The sequence below is a fragment of the Mesoplodon densirostris genome, chromosome 18 (assembly GCF_025265405.1).
Source record: "Mesoplodon densirostris isolate mMesDen1 chromosome 18, mMesDen1 primary haplotype, whole genome shotgun sequence".
Classification (NCBI taxonomy): Eukaryota; Metazoa; Chordata; class Mammalia; order Artiodactyla; family Ziphiidae; genus Mesoplodon; species Mesoplodon densirostris.
This window is the reverse complement of record NC_082678.1, coordinates 12339638-12360012: the sequence shown is the minus strand read 5'-3', so window position 1 is coordinate 12360012 and position 20375 is coordinate 12339638. Positions and strand designations below refer to the sequence as shown.

At 38.6% G+C, this 20375-nt stretch overlaps 1 protein-coding gene across 14 annotated transcripts in view; it reads left to right on the top strand.

The window, feature by feature from the left end:
* BPTF (bromodomain PHD finger transcription factor) overlaps positions 1-20375 on the top strand; it is a 144352-nt gene that overhangs the window by 93815 nt on the left and 30162 nt on the right. For 8 of the 14 annotated variants that reach the window (XM_060080485.1, XM_060080482.1, XM_060080483.1 and 5 more), the window contains 8 exons: positions 1034-1158; positions 1922-2050; positions 3781-3931; positions 4741-4783; positions 9340-9586; positions 9947-10108; positions 10333-10484; positions 11379-11487. In XM_060080485.1, coding sequence (XP_059936468.1) covers positions 1034-1158; positions 1922-2050; positions 3781-3931; positions 4741-4783; positions 9340-9586; positions 9947-10108; positions 10333-10484; positions 11379-11487 — 1118 coding nt within the window. Of the gene's footprint in view, positions 1-1033; positions 1159-1921; positions 2051-3780; positions 3932-4740; positions 4865-9339; positions 9587-9946; positions 10109-10332; positions 10485-11378; positions 11488-20375 lie in introns of all 14 variants that reach the window. The other 6 variants (XM_060080489.1, XM_060080487.1, XM_060080488.1 and 3 more) reach the window with 2 other exon arrangements.

Here is a 20375-nt window from a genome sequence, read left to right as displayed (position 1 = left end):
AGAAAGCATTGCTTTTCAAATATAAATTGTCTAAGACTTACCTTGTATACCTCTATTAGAGGAGGAAATTATTCGTTTCATAGGCTTTCCCTACAGTACAATCAATCAGTATACTCATTTACGTATGTGGAAACGTCAATAAAATATTTAATTATACAAAACCACTAATAGAGAATTGACAGCCTAGGGCTGCTTTAAAATGTTCTATGGTTAACTCCATTTTAAGGTATGATATTCATTGCAGTTGTAAATTCATTCTGAAATGTGTTTTTAATATTTTTAAAAGAATATCTAAAATATTCAATAACTTTGTATACAGTGTTTAGAAAAAACCTGAACACAGAGATTCCTTTGTCTCCTGACTAGTAACTAACATAGTAATGTCCTTTTTTATTATTCATTGTATCATAGGATTCTAAAACTACACTAATGTTGTTAAAGTAACGTTACTATTAGCAGCATTCATCATCCAGTACCTCGTGTTTTGCAGAACCACCATTTCAGTACAAAATTTTTGTCCATCTGGAAAGGTCTTACTGGACTTGTGAGGTCTTTTTGTTTTGCTTTTTGAGAAAATTGAAACATTTTCAGTTTGTATCAGCAAAAATCAGTTAAGATTTTATTCTTCTTCAGATCACTTATCACATTGTCACACAATTATTTATTTCTCCATATATGCTCTCATTCATAATTTTTCTAACACATATTTTAGAATTAGGCTAAATTTATAAAATCTTTGTAAATTGTTGCCATATCAGTCTTAAAATGAAACATGCTTTGTTTTACATATTTATATGGCATTTGAGGTGACTACAGCCCCTTTGTGAATTGTTAGATGCATGTTATGCCTGGGAACAAAAAAGTTCTTTTATTAAGGGACATATAATAACCGAAGTGCTTATAAAGCCATATGATAAATATTGAAGTCACAATGAGGACAAAAAATCCTTCAGTTTAGTAGAGTGTGTGTGTGTGTGTGTGTGTGTGTGTGTGTGTGTATACATACATCGTTTTTCTTGGGTTTTTCTTTCAGGTATAGACTTCAGACTGTGAGGTCCTTAGCTGGAGTGAGTCTTATGTTGCGGTTACTGTGGGCAAGTCTGAGATGGGATGACATGGCAGCCAAGGCTCCTCCAGGAGGAGGGACTACACGGACAGGTAGCGGTTTTTTATTTTCTAATTTAAGTTTAAAAGAGAAAAATCTCTTGCAGTTCACTTCATTTTAAGCATATCTGTTATTTATTAAAATATAGTGCTAGTATTTTAAAAACAAGGCTTTGGTCAAGTTTAGCAGCACATGCTATAAAATCCTGGGGGCCGGGCAGGGGGGTTTCACATTATAAGGGGAGTCACTAATGTGTGAACCAGTGTGAATTTTTAAAAGATATTTCTTACCGCACAGTATAAATCATTTAAATTGGGACATCTGGACCCCTGTGCTTGCTGCTGCTCTCCTAGGGTTTTTATTATTTTGACCGAATTTTGCCACCAGGAACTAAGCTATGCCCAAACAGCATTTTGCTCAGTTTAGAAATTTTCAGTGACGAAGAAACTCAGTATTGTTGCAGTCTAGTGATGGTCCTGCAGCTGTTCATTAAGCAAATGTTTCCAAAGGTTTAGTCTCTTTTTTTGTGTGTGTGGTACGCGGGCCTCTCACTGTTGTGGCCTCTCCTGTTGCGGAGCACAGGCTCCAGACGCGCAGGCTCAGCGGCTATGGCTCACGGGCCCAGCCGCTCTGCGGTATGTGGGATCCTCCTGGACCGGGCACGAACCCGTGTCCCCTGCATCGGCAGGCAGACTCTCAACCACTGCGCCACGAGAGAAGTCCCTAGTCTCTTTTTTAAAGTACCAGATGTTGTACCTTTTTATTGTCTGGATATTTTAGGTGGTTATTAATACTATGTGAATTAAATCACCATAGAAACATCTGAAACTGAAATCACAACAACAGAAATAATTAAGAGGCGAGATGTTGGTCCTTATGGCATTCGATCTGAATATTGTATCAGGAAAATCATCTGCCCCATTGGAGTTCCAGAAGCACCAAAAGGTAAGGAATAGAAAGAATTCTTTTCTTTTATTATTTACCTGTTAGCCATATCTTTTATGAATTGAAGTTTGATTATAATTGTTTCTTTAACTCTTTATTCAACTTTTGAAAAAAATACTTTTTCATCACAAACTATTCTGTTTTTAAAATGATATTTAATCAATAAACATAGGGAAATTCCACTAGACACACAGTGATGCCTACAGTCATGGTACCAGGCAGAGGAAGGGTACAAATGCCTCTTTTATCAGTAATTAAAGATATGGAGCAGTGGTTGACACCAGACCGTCAGCTCCAAGACTCAAGCCTTTGAGTCTGTCTGGTTGTAGTCCTGGAACCTGCTGCAGAATCTGACACATAAGTGGTCAGTGAAGATTTGTTGACTCAAGGGTTCAAGCTATTGTGTAATACTTCAGTGGTCAGGGTAGAAGTAACCTAAGAGGCATAAAGAGTTACTCAGGAAACATTTATAGACACCTACATGATAGGCCCTAGGTGGCAAATACATAGAAGAATGGGATCCAGCCCCTATTGTAAAGGAAGCAAAGAAAAGGTATAATAATTCTATACTTGAGAATCAAAACTATTAACACTAAAAAGAGTCCAGTAAGGTGTCCAGATTCAAGATATAAAATTAGACAAAAATAAATAATTTTATTTTACATGTGTAGTAAAAATACTTAGGGGAACAACTATGAAGAAACGTGTAAAAAGAAAATGCTGTCTATAAATAGAAGCTTACTATTTTATAGAAGTTAATTGTCCCCAAATGGATAAATTTAACTTTTTGAATCTTAAAAGAGTACCAATAAGGGGGTAGCTGTCCTAATAGATGATGAAATATTAGTATAATTAAGACAATGTTGTCCTGGAACAGGAATAGACAGCTCAGCTGATAGGCAAAGACACACAGATGGAAGGAGGCGTTCCTGACCAGTCGTCAGTCTTGACTCCACAGCTGTTGATGCAAACCACTGCTGTCCCCTTGAATCACTTTTCTTTTCTTACATCACTTCATACAATCCAGGTCCTGCTGCTGTTTCAGTTTCCTTCTGTTGCTTGCCTGTGATTCTACTGCTTCCCTCTTTCCTGAACATATGGGAAGGTTCAATGCTTGTCTGTCCCTCCTTTTTATTTTTAGAATCTTATCACTGGAGATTATATCTATTCTTAATAGTTTCCGATCCCTCCTTTACGTTAGTAACTCTCCAGTCCCTCTTCTCGGTGCCCTGATAGGGAAGTACAGATCTCCAGAGTTGTGCATTTCAAGGACACCCAGCCCAGCTGAGAGGAACAAGCTACGCTTCTTGAGGAAGGTTGTATCCATGTTGAGGTCTGAAGGATGAATTAGGCACCAGTCAGATGAGGGAGAAGGAGGCTAGGAGTAGTGTTCTAGGCAGAGGGAACAGGCTGTGTAAAGGCTAATAGGGCTTTTATATCAGGGGCCAGCAAGCCATGAGCTTTGACCCACCATCTGCTTTTGTTAATAAAGTTTGATTGGAACACAGACGCACTTTCTCACTTATGTATTGTCTTTGGCTCCTTTTATGATACAGAGTTGAGGAGTTGTAGCAGAGACCATCTGGCCTGCATAGTCTAAAAGTATTTACCATCTGGCCCTTTAAGAAAATGTTTGCCAATCCCTGCTTTTCACGATATAAGAGAAGATGCCAGAAGTACTATAATTTAGAAGCTATATTGCTTAAAATACTCCGATTTCTTTTCCAAAGAAACACCTACGCCTCAGAGGAAAGGCCTTCGATCGAGTGCATTGCGGCCAAAGAGACCAGAAACGCCCAAGCAAACTGGCCCTGTTATTATTGAAACGTGGGTAGCAGAGGAAGAGTTGGAATTATGGGAGATCAGGGCGTTTGCTGAGAGGTAAGGAAATGGTTTATATGTGATCAGATGCTGAAGATTTTTATCACTTCAGAATTAAAGAATTACCCCTTTAATAGTTTATTTGGTATGTCCTAATTTTGCTCCATCTTTTGATTCTCTAGCTGTGTATCATTTATTAATGTCCTCTTTCTAATTTTTATGAGTTATTATCTACTTGTCAATTTTGAATTACCTTAATTTAAATGTTTTATTTTTAAATTGAAATAATTTTATACTTTTTGTATGATGTGGAACTTAACCAGATTTCACTTAATATTAGATACCAGATGCCTAGTGAGATACAGGCATACTCATTTTATCGCGCTTTGCAAATACTGCGTTTTTTACAAGCTGAAGACTTGTGGCAACCCTGCATTGAGAAAGTCTATAGGCACCATTTCCCCAACAGCATTTGCTTACTTTGTGTCTCTGTGTCACATTTTGGTAATTCTCACAGTATTTCAAAATTTTTCATTATTATTATATTTGTTATGATGATCTGTGATCAGTGATCTTTGATGTTACAACTACGACTCACTGAAAGCTCAGATGATTATTAGCATTTTTTAGCAATAAAGTATTTTTTAAATTAAGGTATGTACTTTTTTTTTTAGACATAATGTTATTGCACACTTAGTAGACTACAGTATAGTTTAAACATCACTTTTATATGCACTGGGAAACCAGAAAAATCATGTGACTCGCTTTATTGCGACATTTGCTTTATTGCAGTGATCTGGAACCAAACCCACAATATCTATGAGGCATGCCTGTAGTTTCTGATAAATTCCTCCTTTCTTCCCCTGCAGAGTGGAGAAAGAAAAGGCACAAGCAGTTGAGCAACAGGCTAAGGTTAGTGAACAGAAGAAGGCAGAGGACTTCAAGGCCCAAATGGAGGCTCACCTCAGACAGCAGCGATTGGCTGCCCAGCAGGTGGGGGAGTTGGTACCAGTCCCACCTGGCAGCGAATTGACATTTTTAGCCAAATGCGTGCACACTAAAAGCACAGTAATTATATATTCATGTGGTTTTATTTTTACGTGTATCTTATATATATCTTAATTTCAGTACTTGAAAATAGCTCTGTGGATATACCAAGCTTTGGTTTTGCAAAAAATGTACACATTTGAAGAACAATGTTTGAAGTATAATTTCTCTTATTTATTATATTTATAATTCAAAGGGTAGTTTCTAAAGATAATTTTTTCCTGTAAAATTCCAATCCGTAAAATCTCTGTAGTCTACGAAAAAGTGAGTTGTACTAAAAGTATAAGAGTTTGTTGTCATTGGTGGTCACCAAGCTACTATGGTGTCTTAGTATTTCCATACTGTGATGTATCATATGTGCCTGACTATTTACGGACCCAAATAAAAGATAATTACCCCTTCATTCTAATAAGAAGATACTATGAAAGTTTTTAGCCAAACTTGAATATATAAACTCTCAGGATATCGATAAAATAGAAATAGATAAAATAGGTATCATTACCTTAGTTACACGTAACTTACTTAAAAATTACATATTACATAAATAAATCAGACTCATTTCCTCATGTTTTACCTTTTTCCTCATATTTTATAAAATGTTTTTTCAAGTTCTTGGATCTTTTACGGTGGTTTACTATAGGTCATCTTCACTTAGATCAAAGTTTGAGATAGCAGCACTTCTGGGTTTTGTCATGTCTCTCTCTCCAGTCCTAGAAAGACTGGCTAGTTGTTCTGTTTTTCATTTTATGGATGTGTTTTGTCATCTCTACAATGTAACCCAAGGTATTACTTTTTGGGGGGGCAGGGGGTCAATTTCTTTAATTTGATAATGCGCTTTTCTCTGGCAGTTGAAAGTCAGAACCTGAACTTGGTGATATATTACTTCTCTAAGTCCCCCAAGAACACTGTATTCTTTGCTTTTCCTATGTGTGTCAGTTCTGAGGTGATGGACATCCACCTGTATATAGCTGAACAGAGCAGTATATACTTAATCTATATATTTCTTCAAAAGTTTTATTTAGGGGCTTCTCTGGTGGCGCAGTGGTTGAGAGTCCGCCTGCCGATGCAGGGGACACGGGTTCGTGCCCTGGTCCGGGAAGATCCCACATGCCGCAGAGCGGCTGGGCCCATGAGCCATGGCCGCTGAGCCTGTGCGTCCAGAGCCTGTGCTCCGCAATGTGAGAGGCCACAACAGTGAGTGGCCCGCGTACTGCAAAAAAAAAAAAAAAAATTTATTTAAAATATCTTTCTTGAAACAAGTCAATGTTCATTTTAATATATTTTCCAAATTTAGCAATGAAGATGATCGAAACTTTTTTTCCATGCAAAAATTGAGAAATAATGACAGCTAGAGTTTAATGACAAACTTGCCTTTTTGAACATGTGTACAAACCCAGCAGATTTTGTGGACATGTCAAACCTGTGATTTTTTTCCCCCTGTAATTTTTTTTTTTTTTTTTTTTTTTTTTTTTTTTTAGCGGTTTGCGGGCCTCTCACTGTTGTGGCCTCTCCCGCTGCGGAGCGCAGGCTCCGGACGCACAAGCTCAGCAGCCATGGCTCACGGGCCCAGCCACTCCACGGCATGTGGGATCCTCCCAGACCGGGGCATGAACCCGTGTCCCCTGCATCGGCAGGCGGACTCCCAAACACTGCGCCACCAGGGAAGCCCCCCCCTGTAATTTTTAAAAAATTTTTTTACAATTTTTAAAGGTTATACTCCATTTACAGTTATTACAAAATATTGGCTATATTTCCCATAGTCAACATTTCCAATTTTTGAAGGCATAGCCCCAGAAAATAACTATGTGTTTAGTTGTTTTGTTTTTCTTGCCTCCTTTTTTTTTTAACTGATCCAATTGGATGACATTTCCAAGAATCCAAAACTAAGCTCCTTTTCTTCTTTTTTTTTAAAATATAAATTTGTTTATTTATTTATTTTTGGCTGCCTTGGGTCTTTGTTGCTGCATGCAGGTTTTCTCTAGTTGCAGCTAGTGGGGGCTACTCTTCGTTGTGGTGCACGGGCTTCTCATTGTGGTGGCTTCTATTGTTGCGGAGCACGGGCTCTAGGTGCATGGGCTTCAGTAGTTGTGGCACATGGGCTCAGTAGTTGTGGCTCGACGGCTCTAGAGCACAGGCTCAGTAGTTGTGGCGCACGGGCTTAGTTGCTCCTCAGCATGTGGGATCTTCCCAGACCAGGGCTCAAACCCGTGTCCCCTGCATTGACAGGCAGATTCTCAACCACTGTGCCACCAGGGGGGCCCTCCTTTTCTTCTGAGGAATGAGAAATTATGTAAAATACCTCACATTATTTTAAGGCATAGAGGACATATACAAAAGTAACAGTAAAAAGACTAGGTGTGCTGTCTTTGGTGAGCAGTGTTTGATGGCAAGAAATAGTTGGAATTTGATCTTCGTACACAACTCAGCTCCAGCATTTACTACCTCTGTGACCTTGGGCTAGTTTTACAACCTCTCTAAGTCTCAGTTTCCTCATCTTTAAATCACAGTACCAACAACTTTATTGGGTTGGTCCAAGCATTAAATAAGATAATGAAGGGTAGAGGGTTTGCCACCAGGTTTGTAGTCAATGCCAGCTGTAGTTTTTTTTTTTGTTTGTTTGTTTGTTTTAACATCTTTATTGGAGTATACTTGCTTTACAAAGGTGTGTTAGTTTCTGCTTTATAACAAAATGAACCAGCTATACATATACATGTATCCTATATCTCCTCCCTCTTGCGTCTCCCTCCCACCCTCCCTATCCCACCCCTCTAGGTGGTCACAAAGCACTGAGGTGATCTCCCTGTGCTATGTGGCTGCTTCCCACTAGCTGTCTATTTTACATCTGGTAGTATATATATATGTGCATGCCACGCTCTCACTTTGTCCCAGCTTACCCTTCTGCCTCCCCGTGTCCTCAAGTCCATTCTCTACGTCTGCATCTTTATTTCTGTCCTGCCCCTAGGTTCATCAGACTGGGAAAACTGGACAGCTACATGTAAAAGAATGAAATTAGAACACTCCATAACACCACACACAAAAATAAACTCAAAATGGATTAAAGACCTAAATGTAAAGCCAAACACTATAAAACTCTTAGAGGAGAACATAGGCAGAACACCCTGTGACATAAATCACAGCAAGATCCTTTTTGACCCACCTCCTACAGAAATGGAAATAAAAGCAAAAATAAATAAATGGGACCTAATGAAACTTACAATCTTTTGCACAGCAAAGGAAACCATAAACAAGATGAAAAGACAACCCTCAGAATGGGAGAAAATAGTTGCAAACGAAGCAACTGACAAAGGATTAATCTCCAAAATTTACAAGCAGCTCATGCAGCTCAATATCAAAAAAACAAACAACCCAATCCAAAAATGGGCAGAAGACCTAAATAGACATTTTTCCAAAGAAGATATACAGATTGCCAACAAACACATGAAAGGATGCTCAACATCACTAATCATTAGAGAAATGCAAATCAAAACTACAATGAGGTATCACCTCACACCAGTCAGAATGGCCATCATCAAAAAATCTACAAACAGTAAATGCTGCAGAGGGTGTGGAGAAAAACCCTGTTGCACTGTTGGTGGGAATGTAAATTGATACAGCCACTATGGAGAACAGTATGGAGGTTCCTTAAAAAACTAAAAATAGAACTACCATACGACCCAGCAATCCCACTACTGGGCATATACCCTGAGGAAACCATAATTCAAAAAGATCAAGTTGTAGTTTTTACATGTGTAAACTTAAACTGTCATATCGATAAGCTGTCAGGAAAAGGCAGCAATCTCTGGGAAAAGAAATGCAAATTGTCTTTAATAACACTATAGTCTGAAAGATCCGATTATACCATTCGGTATAAAATAGTCTAAAGGATTTTTCTGTAAAAATCCTTGAACTGAAAAATATAAGTCTAGAAAAATTGTTTATTATTTTCAGCTTGTTTGATTGCAGGTTTGCCAACTTGAATAGTGATACTTAAATATTGACATGTTCTTTATGATTGGGTAAATTAACATGACAGGTCCCATCATTTGCTGTCTGTCTGTTCTAAACCCCTCCGCTGAATCGCAAGGTATCCCTGTCTCCAGTAAGATCACCCAGGTCTCTTGCACTTTCAGTCTGAAAGCTTGGACCTTTGCACAGACTGGAAAAACTTGATCATTTCAAATTTCTGTCACCAAAACCTTATTGCTTTTAATAAAGTATATGTGATTTAGAGTCATAAAAAGTGTTGCCTCCCTCAAGAAATTAAATTCAAGTGTAAATTTGGGCATATTTTCAGAAGTTAAATATTTTAGAAATTTGGTGCACTTTCTTAGATTGAGAGGAATTGTGGCTGGACTTGATGCAGAATGGTGTTTTTATTTGGAACGATTTTGGTTCATGATTTCTCTCCCTGACTTTTCTAGAAACGATTGGAACAGCAGAAGCCTACAGTAATTGCAGCTTCCACTACTTCCCCAACAAACAGTACAACTAGTACCATCTCTCCAGCACAGAAAGTTATGGTGGCCCCCATAAGTGGCTCAGTTACAACTGGCACTAAAATGGTACTAACTACGAAAGTTGGATCTCCAGCTACAGTAACATTCCAGCAGAACAAGAACTTTCATCAGACCTTTGCTACCTGGGTTAAGCAAGGCCAGTCAAATTCAGGTACACAACTGTGATTAAATGAAAGATTGCTTTCATTCAAGAAAAAGAAATTTCAGTCCTTTACCTACTGAAATGAAATGTTTCTTTAGAAAATTATTTTTCTTCTGCAGCTGATTGAGCAAACAAACTGTAACAGTAGGTTCGTTACAGATAATATTCATAATATTACATTAGCGAAACTCCTCTCTTACATTATTTCACTTTCAGCATTTACATGGTTCACTTACTTTGAGTGGAGAGGAATGTTTTTCTTAAAAATACAAAATGAGCCACATTTCATGCATTGGTGCCTTCCTAGAAGTCACTACGTTGCTGGTTATTTTAAATCTGAAGCTTATTAAATGTCTTATACCCCATTAGCCACCAGCACAGCTGCCACATCTGCTACAACCATTGCCAGCACAGGTCAGACGTTCCAAATTACAGGCAATCCAGTCACTATGGCAGGAAAAGTAATTACCAAACTGCCACTTCCTGCAAACAGCAAGATTGTCGCTGTAAATGTGCCAGCAACGCAAGGAGGTAAGGGAAATGTGAAGAGTTTTAATTCACATTTGCCAGATCATACTGTTGCCATTATTTTTCATTTCCTTTTCACTGATTTCAGTCTTCGGATCTCACATTTTATGTAGCCCACTATAAACCCTCGCCACACCTGGTTTCTCCTCAGGAACCAAGCAATCAATACCTGATGTTTTATGAAAAGGGCAGTTATCAATTAATTACTTCTTCATCTTTTTTTCAAGGCGTTGTTCAAGTACAGCAGAAAGTCCTGGGTATCATTCCATCCAGTACAGGTACAAGTCAGCAAACCTTTACTTCATTCCAGCCCAGGACAGCAACAGTCACGATTAGGCCCAATACCTCAAGTTCTGGAGGAACTACAAGCACTTCCCAAGTAAGAGTTCTTTACAGGTTTATTTGGTGTTAACCACATTGGTTGAAGTTTTTAGAATGGCCTCTTCCAGGATTAATCCAACTTCTAATTTTTCTTTACTTTTTACTTAATCTGTGACAAAGTACTGATTTTTAAAAACATCTGTTACTTATATTTCAAGTGAACCGTTAATTTTTAACATTTAGTTAATAGCACATTAGTATAGTTTATGAATCATAAGAATTGCTCTCCAGGATTTTACAAAGAAAATGTCTTTATTGAAAACAATGGGCAACACTGGATCACCCAGGAAAACGACGTGCTATGCAGCCAAGGAGTAGAGTGAAAACATAATCCACAGCATTAACTAGTCTATCAGCTGATATGCACACATATTAGATACATCATTTCCTTGGCACTAGTATTATGGAAAAAGTTTAATGTTAGGCAGACTTGAGAATGTTCTAAACCTAACAGTGAAAATAATATGCTGTGTAGTCTCTCCTTTAAATTATGAAAGAACTTCTGGTCTCTGATCTTGCACCTGTGTTCTCTGGGTTACAGATAAGGATTGGAGCTCAGGGAAAATAGGACTTATCATTTTCCTGTGAGCAACTGTGGTGGTTATAGAGCAGAGCTTTCTTGGGTCTTGTATCCTTGCTTTTAGTCTGTAGGCTATTCTTGGTATCAGTGACAAGGAATTTCATGCGATCTCATTTAAATTACGTTTTCTCCCCTCAAAGTTCTATCTTTATTCTGATGCTTAATATAATTTAATATGTACTGTCCAAGAGCTTCTGTAATTTCTGTAGACATGTTTATCAATATGGAATGTTTAAAGATCTCTGTTCTAAGTCCATCATGCTTTAGTCTTTTAAAAACATTTTAATTCATTGTCCTTTGTGTTATTTGTAGGTAATCACAGGGCCTCAGATCCGCCCTGGTATGACGGTGATTAGAACACCACTCCAACAGTCAACACTAGGAAAGGCAATTATTCGAACACCTGTGATGGTACAGCCAGGTATTCATCCATCCAGTATTATCATTTTACATCTAAAGATTCATTCTAGGAAATCTATAATATTCTGTATTTGGCACTCTACATACTGGAAAATACCAATATGAATTAAGATTTCGAAGCATACTAAATTTCTGATTCATCATGGGACACAGCCATAAGATTTTATTTCATTTCTGGGATTGTCAATAAGAGAAAAGCAGGTCCAAGTATGCTTGTTAAAAATGTTCTTAAAACCTCTAGTAAATGGGATATATACATTCAGATCATTGGAGTAAAGAGAATAAGCAAAGAAAATAGTCTGTGTGGCAAAAGATAAAATCAAGGAAATGGCTAAGGAGCATTTAAATGGAAAGCATAAAACAAGATTACAGAGGCAGTGCCTGCCCTTTTTAATGTAAATAAGTTAAAGCTGCCATAGTAAAAGTTGAAGCCTGTAAAGATTGAGTGAAAACGAACTGTGAATTTATGAGAAACATTCCTAAAAGCAAATTACCACAGAAGGTAAAACATAAAAAGATGGTCAAAGACACATGAAATAAAGGACAAAAAAAGAAAGAAAGAAGGGAGAGGCGGAGGGAAGACATGCATAATCCTACTAATATTGAACAGAGTCGAATTCAGTATTTTAAAGAAACAATAACTAGGACAAAGAAAGTCACTTTTTTGGGGGGGGTTTACATCTTTATTGGAGTATAATTGCTTAACAATGGTGTGTTAGTTTCTGCTTTATAACAAAATGAATCACTTATACATATACATATGTTCCCATATCCCCTCCCTCTTGCGTCTCCCTCCCACCCTCCCTATCCCACCCCTCCAGGCAGTCACAGAGCACCAAGCTGATCTCCCTGTGCTATGGCTTCCCACTAGCTATCTACCTTACGTTTGGTACTGTATATATGTCCATGCCTCTCTCGCTTTGTCACAGCTTACCCTTCCCCCACCCCATATTCTCAATTCCATCCTCTAGTAGCTCTGTGTCTTTATTCCTGTCTTACCCCTAGGTTCTTCATGACATTTTTTTCTTCTTAAATTCCATATATATGTGTTAGCATACGGTATTTGTCTTTCTCTTTCTGACTACTTCACTCTGTATGACAGACTCTAGGTCTATCCACCTCATTACAAATAGCTCAATTTCGTTTCTTTTTATGGCTGAGTAATATTCCATTGTATATATGTGCCACATCTTCTTTATCCATTCATCCGATGATGGACACTTAGGTTGTTTCCATCTCCGGGCTGTTGTAAATAGGGCTGCTATGAACATTTTGGTACATGACTCTTTTTGAATTATGGTTTTCTCAGGGTATATGCCCAGTCGTGGGATTGCTGGGTCATATGGTAGTTCTATTTGTAGTTTTTTAAGGAACCTCCATACTGTTCTCCATAGTGGCTGTACCAATTCACATTCTCACCAGCAGTGCAAGAGTGTTCCCTTTTTTACACACCCCCTCCAGCATTTATTGTTTGTAGATTTTTTGATGATGGCCATTCTGACTGGTGTGAGATGATATCTCATCGTAGTTTTGGTTTGCATTTCTCTAATGATTAAAGATGTTGAGCGTTCTTTCATGTGTTTGTTGGCAGTCTGTATATCCTTTGTGGAGAAATGTCTATTTAGGTCTTCTGCCCATTTTTGGATTGGGTTGTTTGTTTTTTTGTTATTGAGTTGCATGAGCTGCTTATAAATTTTGGAGACTAATCCTTTGTCAGTTGCTTCATTTGCAAATATCTTCTCCCATTCTGAGGGTTGTCTTTTGGTCTTGTTTATGGTTTCATTTGCTGTGCAAAAGCTTTTAAGTTTCATTAGGTCCCATTTGTTTATTTTTGTCTTTATTTCCATTTCTCTAGCAGGTGGGTCAAAAAGGATCTTGCTGTGATTTATGTCATAGAGTGTTCTGCCTAAGTTTTCCTCTAAGAGTTTGATAGTTTCTGGCCTTACATTTAGGTCTTTAATCCATTTTGAGCTTATTTTTGTGTATGGTGTTAGGGAGTGATCTAATCTCATACTATTACGTGTTCCTGTCCAGTTTTCCCAGCACCACTTATTGAAGAGGCTCTCCTTTCTCCACTGTACATTCCTGCCTCCTTTATCAAAGATAAGGTGACCATATGTGCGTGGGTTTATCTTTGGGCTTTCTATCCTGTTCCATTGATCTATCTTTCTGTTTTTGTGCCAGTACCATACTGTCTTGATTACTGTAGGTTTGTAGTATAGCCTGAAGTCAGGGAGCCTGATTCCTCCAGCTCCATTTTTCGTTCTCAAGATTGCTTTGGCTATTCGTGGTCTTTTGTGTTTCCATACAAATTGTGAAATTTTTTGTTCTAGTTCTGTGAAAAATGCCCGTGGTAGTTTGATAGGGATTGCATTGAATCTGTAGATTGCTTTGGGTAGTAGAGTCATTTTCACAATGTTGATTCTTCCAATCCAAGAACATGGTATATCTCTCCATCTATTTGTATCATCTTTAATTTCTTTCATCAGTGTCTTATAATTTTCTGCATACAGGTCTTTTGTCTCCTTAGGTAGGTTTATTCCGAGATATTTTATTCTTTTTGTTGCAATGGTAAATGGGAGTGTTTTCTTGATTTCGCTTTCAGATTTTTCATCATTAGTATATAGGAATGCCAGAGATTTCTGTGCATTAATTTTGTATCCTGCTACTTTACCAAATTCATTGATTAGCTCTAGTAGTTTTCTGGTGGCATCTTTAGGATTCTCTATGTATAGTATCATGTCATCTGCGAACAGTGACAGCTTTACTTCTTCTTTTCCAATTTGGATTCCTTTTATTTCCTTTTCTTCTCTGATTGCTGTGGCTAAAACTTCGAAAACTATGTTGAATAAGAGTGGTGAGAGTGGGCAACCTTGTCTTGTTCCTGATCTTAGTGGAAATGGTTTCAGTTTTTCACCATTGAGGACGATGTTGGCTGAGGGTTTGTCATATATGGCCTTTATTATGTTGAGGAAAGTTCCCTCTATACCTACTTTCTGCAGGGTTTTTATCATAAATGGGTGTTGAATTTTGTCGAAAGCTTTCTCTGCATCTATTGAGATGATCATATGGTTTTTCTCCTTCAGTTTGTTAATATGGTGTATCACGTTGATTGATTTGCATATATTGAAGAATCCTTGCATTCCTGGAATAAACCCCACTTGATCATGGTGTATGATCCTTTTAATGTGCTGTTGGATTCTGTTTGCTAGTATTTTGTTGAGGATTTTTGCATCTATGTTCATCAGTGATATTGGCCTGTAGTTTTCTTTCTTTGTGACATCCTTGTCTGGTTTTGGTATCAAGGTGATGGTGGCCTCGTAGAATGAGTTTGGGAGTGTTCCTCCCTCTGTTTTATTTTGGAAGAGTTTGAGAGGAAAGGTGTTAGCTCTTCTCTAAATGCTTGATAGAATTCGCCTGTGAAGCCATCTGGTCCTGGGCTTTTGTTTGTTGGAAGATTTTTTATCACAGTTTCAATTTCAGTGCTTGTGATTGGTCTGTTCATATTTTCTATTTCTTCCTGATTCAGTCTTGGCAGGTTGTGCATTTCTAAGAGTTTGTCCATTTCTTCCAGGTTGTCCATTTTATTGGCATAGAGTTGCTTGTAGTAATCTCTCATGATCTTTTGTATTTCTGCAGCGTCAGTTGTTACTTCTCCTTTTTCATTTCTAATTCTATTGATTTGAGTCTTCTCCCTTTTTTTCTTGATGAGTCTGGCTAATGGTTTATCAATTTTGTTTATCTTCTCAAAGAACCAGCTTTTAGTTTTATTGATCTTTGCTATCGTTTCCTTCATTTCTTTTTCATTTATTTCAGATCTGATTTTTATGATTTCTTCTGCTAACTTTGGGGTGTTTTTGTTCTTCTTTCTCTAATTGCTTTAGGTGCAAGGTTAGGTTGTTTATTCGAGATGTTTCCTGTTTCTTAAGATGGGATTGGGATAAACTTCCCTCTTAGAACTGCTTTTGCTGCATTCCATAGGTTTTGGGTCGTCGTGTCTCCATTGTCCTTTGTTTCTAGGTATTTTTTAATTTCCTCTTTGATTTCTTCAGTGATCACTTCGTTATTAAGTAGTGTATTGTTTAGCCTCCATGTGTTTGTATTTTTTACAGATCTTTTCCTGTAATTGATATCTAGTCTCATAGCCTTGTGGTCGGAAAAGATACTTGATACAATTTCAATTTTCTTAAATTTACCAAGGCTTGATTTGTGACCCAAGATACGATCTATCCTGGAGAATGTTCCATGAGCACTTGAGAAAAATGTGTATTCTATTGTTTTTGGATGGAATGTCCTATAAATATCAATTAAGTCCATCTTGTTTAATGTATCATTTAAAGCTTGTGTTTCCTTATTTATTTTCATTTTGAATGGTCTGTCCATTGGTGAAAGTGGGGTGTTAAAGTCCCCTACTATGAATGTGTTACTGTCAATTTCCCCTTTTATGGCTGTTAGTATTTGCCTTATGTATTGAGGTGCTCCTATGTTGGGTGCATAACTATTTACAATTGTTATATCTTCTTCTTGGATCGATCCCTTGATCATTATATAGTGTCCTTCTTTGTCTCTTCTAATAGTCTTTATTTTAAAGTCTATTTTGTCTGATACGAGAATTGCTACTCCAGCTTTCTTTTGATTTCCATTTGCATGGAATATCTTTTTCCAGTCCCTCACTTTCAGTCTGTATGTCTCTAGGTCTGAAGTGGGTCTCTTGTAGCAGCATATATATGGGTCTTGTTTTTGTATCCATTCAGCCAATCTGTGTCTTTTGGTGGGAGCATTTAGTCCATTTACATTTAAGGTAATTATTGATATGTATGTTCCTATTCCCATTTTCTTAATTGTTTTGGGTTCGTTATTGTAGTTCTTTTCCTTCTGTTGTGTTTCTTGCCTAGAGAAGTTCCTTTAGCATTTGTTGTAAAGCTGGTTTGGTGGTGCTGAACTCTCTCAGCTTTTGCTTGTCTGTAAACGTTTTAATTTCTCCATCAAATCTGAATGAGATCCTTGCTGGGTAGAGTAATCTTGGTTGCAGGTTTTTCTCCTTCATCACTTTAAATATGTCCTGCCAGTCCCTTCTGGCTTGCAGAGTTTCTGCTGAAAGATCAGCTGTTAACCTGATGGGGATTCCCTTGTATGTTATTTGTTGTTTTTCCCTCGCTGCTTTTAATATGTTTTCTTTGTATTTAATTTTTGACAGTTTGATTAATATGTGTCTTGGCATATTTCTCCTTGGATTTATCCTGTATGGGACTCTCTGTGCCTTCTGGACTTGATTAACTATTTCCTTTCCCATATTAGGGAAGTTTTCAACTATAATCTCTTCAAATATTCTCTCAGTCCCTTTCTTTTTCTCTTCTTCTTCTGGAACCTCTATAATTCGAATGTTGGTGCGTTTAATGTTGTCCCAGAGGTCTCTGAGACTATCCTCAGTTCTTTTCATTCTTCTTTCTTTCTTTTGCTCTGCAGTAGTTATTTCCACTATTTTATCTTCCTTGTCACTTATCCGTTCTTCTGCCTCAGTTATTCTGCTATTGATCCCATCTAGAGTATTTTTAACTGCATTTATTGTGTTTCTAATTGTTGCTTGATTCATCTTTAGTTCTTCTAGGTCCTTGTTAACTGTTTCTTGCATTATGTCTATTCTATTTCCAAGATTTTGGATCATCTTTACTATCATTATTCTGAATTCTTTTTCAGGTAGACTGCCTATTTCCTCTTCATTTGTTAGGTCTGGTGGGTTTTTATCTTGCTTCTTCTCCTGCTGTGTGTTTTTCTGTCTTCTCATTTTGCTTATCTTACTGTGTTTGGGGTCTCCTTTTTGCAGGCTGCAGGTTCATAGTTCCCGTTGTTTTTGATGTCTGTCCCCAGTGGCTAAGGTTGGTTCAATGGGTTGTGTAGGCTTCCTGGTGGAGGAGACTAGTGCCTGTGTTCTGGTGGATGAGGCTGGATCTTGTCTTTCTGGTGGGCAGGTCCACGTCTGGTGGTGTGTTTTGGGGTGTCTGTGGCCTTATTATGATTTTAGGCAGCCTCTCTGCTAATGGTTGGGGTTGTGTTCCTGTCTTGCTAGTTGTTTGGCATAGGGTGTCCAGCTCTGTAGCTTGCTGGTCGTTGAGTGAAGCTGGGTGCTGGTGTTGAGATGGAGATCTCTGGAAGATTTTCGCCGTTTGACATTATGTGGAGCTGGGAGGTCTCTTGTGGACCAGTGTCCTGAAGTTGGCTCTCCCACCTCAGAGGCACAGCACTGACTCCTGGCTCCTCAATTTGGGATGATTTGTTGTCCATTCATGTATTCCACAGATGCAGGGTACATCAAGTTGATTGTGGAGCTTTAATCCACTGCTTCTGAGGCTGCTGGGAGAGATTTCCCTTTCTCTTCTTTGTTCTCACAGCTCCCGGGTCTCAGCTTTGGATTAGGCCCCGCCTCTGTGTGTAGGTCGCCGGAGGGCGTCTGTTCTTTGCTCAGACAGCACAGGGTTAAAGGAGCAACCGCTTCGGGGACTCTGGCTCACTCAGGCCGCGGGGGAGGGAGGGGCACGGAGTGCGGGGGCGAGCCGCTCGGCAGAGTCCGCCGTGACGTTGCACCAGCCCGAGGCACGCCGTCCGCTCTCCCGGGGAAGCCATCCCTGGATCCCGGGACCCCGGCAGTGACGGGCTGCACAGGCTCCCCGGAAGTGGGGCGTGGACAGTGACCTGCGCTCGCACACAGGCTTCTTGGCGGCAGCGGCAGCAGCCCCAGCGTCCCACGCCCGTCTCTGGGGTCTGCGCTTTCAGCCGTGGCTCACGCCCGTCTCTGGAGCTCCTTTAAGCAGCGCTCTTAATCCCCTCTCCTTGCACACGGGAAACAAAGAGGGAAGAAAAAGTCTCTTGCCTCTTCGGCAGGTCCAGACTTTTTCCCGGACTCCCTCCTGGCTAGCTGTGGCGCATTAGCCCCTTCAGTCTGTGTTCACGCCACCAGCCCCAGTCCTCTCCCTGCACTCTGACCAAAGCCCGAGCCTCAGCTCCCAGCCCTGCCCGCCCAGGCGGGCGAGCAGACAAGCCTCTCGGGCTGGTGAGTGCCGGTCAGCACCGATCCTCTGTGCGGGAATCTCTCCGCTTTGCCCTACCCAGGTACGTGGGGAGTTTCTTGCCTTTTGGGAGGTCTGAGGTCTTTTGCCAGCGTTCAGTAGGTGTTCTGTAGGAGTTGTTCCACGTGTAGCTGTATTTCTGGTGTATCTGTGGGGAGGAAGGTGATCTCCGCGTCTTACTCTTCCGCCATCTTAGAGCTACTTAGAAAGTCACTTTATATTTGGCTTAAAGATATAGATTGCAGTGAAGGTGCAATCTTGGATCTTTAAAATAAGATGTCATTGAAGTGTATAAAGCAAAAACTATTTGAAATCAAGGAGGGATTAACAGGAGTATAGTAGACCAGAAACAGACTGTATCAACTTTTGTACCTTTAGGAATACACATTAGTTTTAAATATTTATGAGCTATTTGTGTGAAAATGGTCTTATAATGAGCCATAGGTAAAACCTTGATGAATTCCAAAAAGTAGAATGTGTATAGGCTACATTTTTTGTAGTAAAGCTAGAAATTAACATTAAGGTATTATACTAAGAACGCTTACTTGCTTGGAATTTCAAAAGTATGTTCTCAAAAGTAACTTTTATGTTAAAGAAACATCAAATGTGTCATTACAAACAGATTATCAAGTAGCAGCTAAGCCAGGCTGCAAAGCTAAACTGAGAGGCAAATTCATTCATTCAGCAAATATTTTTGAGCACCTACTCTAGGCAGTTGAAACACATTGGTGAACAGACAAAAAAAAAAAACCCACATTAAATCTTAACCAGAAGTTAGAAAAATATATATTGTTACAAGTCTTAAATGAAAACAGGAAGAAGGAAGTAAAGTATAAGTAATGATTATAAGACAGAAAAGGCAAATATTAAACCATTTTTTTGCAAGTCTAGAGAAAGGGGAACAAAATGCTAGTTTACAAAATGTAGGAATGAGAAAGTACAATAAAAATAGAAGGAACTAAATCTGTTTGAATAACAAGGCATAATTATATACTATGCTTATAAATTTCAAGTCTTAATGACTCACATCAAGGAAAGAAATTTGGAAAGTTGCCATAGTATTACCTACAAAAAAGAATTCCAGACCTCATGGTTTTATGGATAAAATTCTTTGAAGTGGTTAGGAAACAATTTCCTTCTTATAAAAAATAGTTGCAGGCCATAAGGGGAAAGGAGTAGATAAATTCTTTCCCATTCATTTTACAAATTTAGCATAATTCTAATATGAAACATAGTATAGTATTTTTTTAAAGGAAATATCCTAATGCCTAAGCAAAATTTACCCGAGAAGAAAGTATGATTCCTTATTTCAGTTAATGCTACAGAGACAATTGGTAAAATTCAGTATCTATTCATGTTTAAAAATAGCTGTCAGTTAGGCAGCCAACTAAAAGGAAAGATAAAACTAATGTAAAGAAGAAGAAAAGTTTATGGATGATAAATGGTAATATACTTAGACTTGCATATGTGAATATATAGCTTCACATATGAGTGTGTCTTGTGTGTCATATGAAAAGCAAGGTGGCCAGTGAGGCTGGTGGGGCCCAGTGAAGACAGTAAGAGTCATAGGAGTTGTGGTCAGAGAGGTAGAGGGTGGATGGATGTGTGTAGTGTGTGTCTGAGTGTGTGCAGGTCAACTTATCCCTATTCCTACCACCACGCTAGCCTTTCCCAAAGTTGAACACTCCCAGGTTGTAATAAAAAGTGTTTTAATTTTTGCATTTGTGTTTTGATGATAATCTAGACATAATTGAACATGTACATATTGGGGATCATCTGAATGACCATCATATAATCAGTCAATACGAGCCCTTTTATCCATCTG